General features: G+C 47.1%; 1 protein-coding gene across 1 annotated transcript; it reads left to right on the top strand.

The window, feature by feature from the left end:
- Positions 1-1,039: 1,039 nt before the first annotated feature.
- On the top strand, positions 1,040-2,046 carry LOC102908627 (olfactory receptor 8S1-like). The gene has a single exon (XM_042265038.2). The coding sequence runs from the start codon at positions 1,040-1,042 to the stop codon at positions 1,955-1,957; it is 918 nt and encodes a 305-aa protein (XP_042120972.2). The 3' UTR covers positions 1,958-2,046.
- The last annotated feature ends 1,147 nt before the right edge of the window (positions 2,047-3,193 follow it).

The following is a 3,193-nucleotide window of genomic DNA, read 5'->3' as shown; positions in this document are numbered from 1 at the left end:
TCAGCAAACGTGTGCAGCCTTCCAGAGTAGCTAGGTTTTAGCTTCTGTCTTTAGTATGCAACAGCTGAGATGCGATCTACAGGTTCAGGGAGGCTAGTAGGAGAAAGCCATGCACGTATCAGGGGTGGGGTAGACGAGGACGTTGGTGGTAGACTTAGGGAAACCTGTGATTCGTGAAGAAATCCAAACACACTAGGTGCAGTAAGTAGCCACACGTGGAACTATCCGTGTGCCTGCTAGTTGTAGCTCCGAGGTTTGTGGTAGGGAGCAGGGGACAGATCTTTCCAGCTGACAGACTTTTGTCCTTTGCTATATCTGCTCTAACATAAGCCATGGCTGTAACCGCCCCCCCCCCTCGCTGGTCCCTAACAAGGCCAGCACTCTGAGTAGCAGAGCTACACACTGTTCTCCCCTGAGCCGTTCATGGGCCCATTCACTTGTCAACGCTTTATTTTTATTTAGAGATAAGACACTTGGAGCCACTTTGAGCCATTTACAGAGCTAGATATGCTTCTGTGTCCCCTTCCGAAAATGTTCCTCCAGACAGGTCCCTTTTGGGAAAAGGGCCACTCTAATTGTGACAATAGCCAAGCACACAGTGACAACAGTATCAGAGTCGTTTTCACTCAAAACTGGGACTGGGAATCAGCATACATGAAGCTCTGAGAGCAGTGAAATTGCAGCTCCAGGTTTAAAACAAAATGATGATTTTAATCCCGTAAATTTCACAAAGCTCTTACACACCACCCCTGATTCCAGACAGAGCACAACTTCCAAGTTGTCCCACTTGAAAATGTCCTTGTAAGATTTTCACTTTGGCCTTTGTGTCCGAGGGAGAATTTCCCATCCTTAAAGGGACCTGTAGAGACGCTGAGGCCCTGCTCCAACGACCTAGGCAAGTTAATCATTTTTTTCAGCACTTAGTTTTAAGTGGTGTGAAACTGACTAAGAAAGAGGGACAGACACTCACATGTTTGTTAGGCGTAAGAAGAGGCGCCACTATTTTATTTCTCACATTTTGAAAGAAATGTTGAGGGAGATGAGGAACCACAGCACTGTCCTGGAGTTCATCCTCCTCGGGCTGCCTGGTGACGCCCAGACGCAGGCTCTTCTCTTCATGCTCTTCCTGGTGATTTACCTTCTGACCCTCGTGGGGAACCTGCTGCTGCTGCTGGCAGTCAAGACTGACTCCCACCTCCACACGCCCATGTACTTCTTCCTGGGACAACTGTCCTTCCTGGACCTCTGTCACTCATCTGTCACAGTGCCCAAGCTGTTGGAGAACCTCCTCTCTGTGAAGAAGAGCATCTCGGTGGAGGGCTGCCTGGCTCAGGTCTTCTTCGTGTTCGCCACTGGAGGTACCGAGTCCTGCCTACTGGCAGCCATGGCCTACGACCGCTATGTGGCCATCAGCTCGCCTCTGCTCTACAGCCAAGTGATGAGCAGACAGCTGTGTGCGGGGCTGGTGTGGGGCTCTTGGGGCCTGGCCTTTCTGGATGCTCTCATCAATATCCTCGTGGCTCTGAATTTAGATTTCTGTGAGGCGCAGAATATCCACCACTTCCTCTGCGAGCTGCCCTCTCTCTACCCCTTATCTTGCTCCGACGTGTCCACCAGCTTCACCACCCTCCTCTGCTCCAGCTTCATCCACTTCTTTGGGAACTTCCTCTTCATTCTCTTCTCATACATTCGCATCCTGCTCACCATCCTGGGCATCAGCTCCACCTCCGGGAGAAGCAAGGCCTTTTCTACCTGTTCGTCCCACCTCACGGCAGTGAGCTTCTTTTATGGCTCAGGGTTACTCCGCTATCTCATGCCAAATTCAGGATCCGTTCAAGAGCTGATCTTCTCTTTGCAGTACAGCGTCATCACCCCCATGCTGAACCCCCTCATCTACAGCCTGAAGAACAAGGAGGTGAAGGCGGCTGTCAGACGGATGCTAAGAAAATATTTGTAGTGTTTCAAAGAATGGGTTAAAAACCGGAGTGAGGGGGAAGTGGGTAGAACTCTGTTCAACAGTGCCTGGACGCCGAGAGTGCCTGGAGAGCTTCGTCTGTACAAATCCTCACCTCTTTTTCTCGAAGGGACTTCAAAGGTGGAGAGTGACTTTCTTGGGATGGCCCCAGTTTGGCCATACTCAGAGGATAAGACAAACAATTTCTCTTGTGAAGTACTGTATTTAGTCATTATACACAGCCTGGTAGACACTGTTGTCTTCTTCTCAGTCTGTCTTCCTCATTCTTCCAGAAACTAGACTACTTGTTCAGAGTGGCTTCAGGGAGACCATTCATCATGGTGTCTCAAAGTCCTTCCCCAACCCTGGTGGGTATTTACTCCTTTGATCGGGGGGTAGTAGAGAAGAGAGCAAAGAGCCAATGGTAGATCATTCCCTCTAAGAGGAATTTGAAACTTGAGGAGAGATTGTAGGACGAAATGATCTGTCTTTCACCTGCAGCCAATGTGTGCAAGATCACTGGAGTTTTCCCAGACTTTCTTTTCCAAAGGCCAGAAACACAAATACGAATATCACATTATGTCATATACTATTTACATACACCACCCCATTTAAACAAACACAACAAATGCATTGAATGAATATTTCAGCTATCCCTACTCTAAAGAAGAGAAAACTGTCTCAGAGAGGTAAGTGATAGGGTTGGAATTTTGAGCCAAATGGACCAAAACCTGCTTTCATTACCATATTGATAATGGATTCTTCCTGCGATCCTGGACTCAATTAATGAATTGTAATCTCCATGTCCATCACATTTTTCTATTATTTTAAGTGGGGATTAGATTTTGTCATTTTCAAAAAAAGAATTTAAAAGCTACATGGGTACCACAATAGACATATACACATAGACATCTGAGGACAGTTGGGACATCTGAAGTTGCTTCTGGAACCAGCCATGTCCACAGACTACAGTTAACCCACCTACTTTAGGTTATTTGCTCAGTGGTCAAACAACCCTATCCATGAGGGGACTGATGATGAGAAACTATTCACTTTGCTAGACAAGCATCTCTGTCAATCAGCCCGCATGGTGTCAAAGTGTCACACTGTGAGATTGTCAATGACCCAGTAGGTGATGGGCAGTATCTGTGGCATAAACCCAGAAGAAAGTGACAGAATTTTAGGAAAGATGCCTTAGATTGTGTACTATTAACTATAACAGTTCGGAGAGTTGTATAG

This window comes from Peromyscus maniculatus, chromosome 20, assembly GCF_049852395.1.
Source record: "Peromyscus maniculatus bairdii isolate BWxNUB_F1_BW_parent chromosome 20, HU_Pman_BW_mat_3.1, whole genome shotgun sequence".
NCBI classification, from domain to species: domain Eukaryota; kingdom Metazoa; phylum Chordata; class Mammalia; order Rodentia; family Cricetidae; genus Peromyscus; species Peromyscus maniculatus.
This window is presented reverse-complemented; position numbering and strand designations above follow the sequence as displayed.

Coding starts and splice junctions, on each gene's coding strand:
- LOC102908627 (XM_042265038.2), top strand. CDS start 1,040: ATGAGGAACCACAGCACTGTCCTGGAGTTCATCCTCCTCGGGCTGCCT.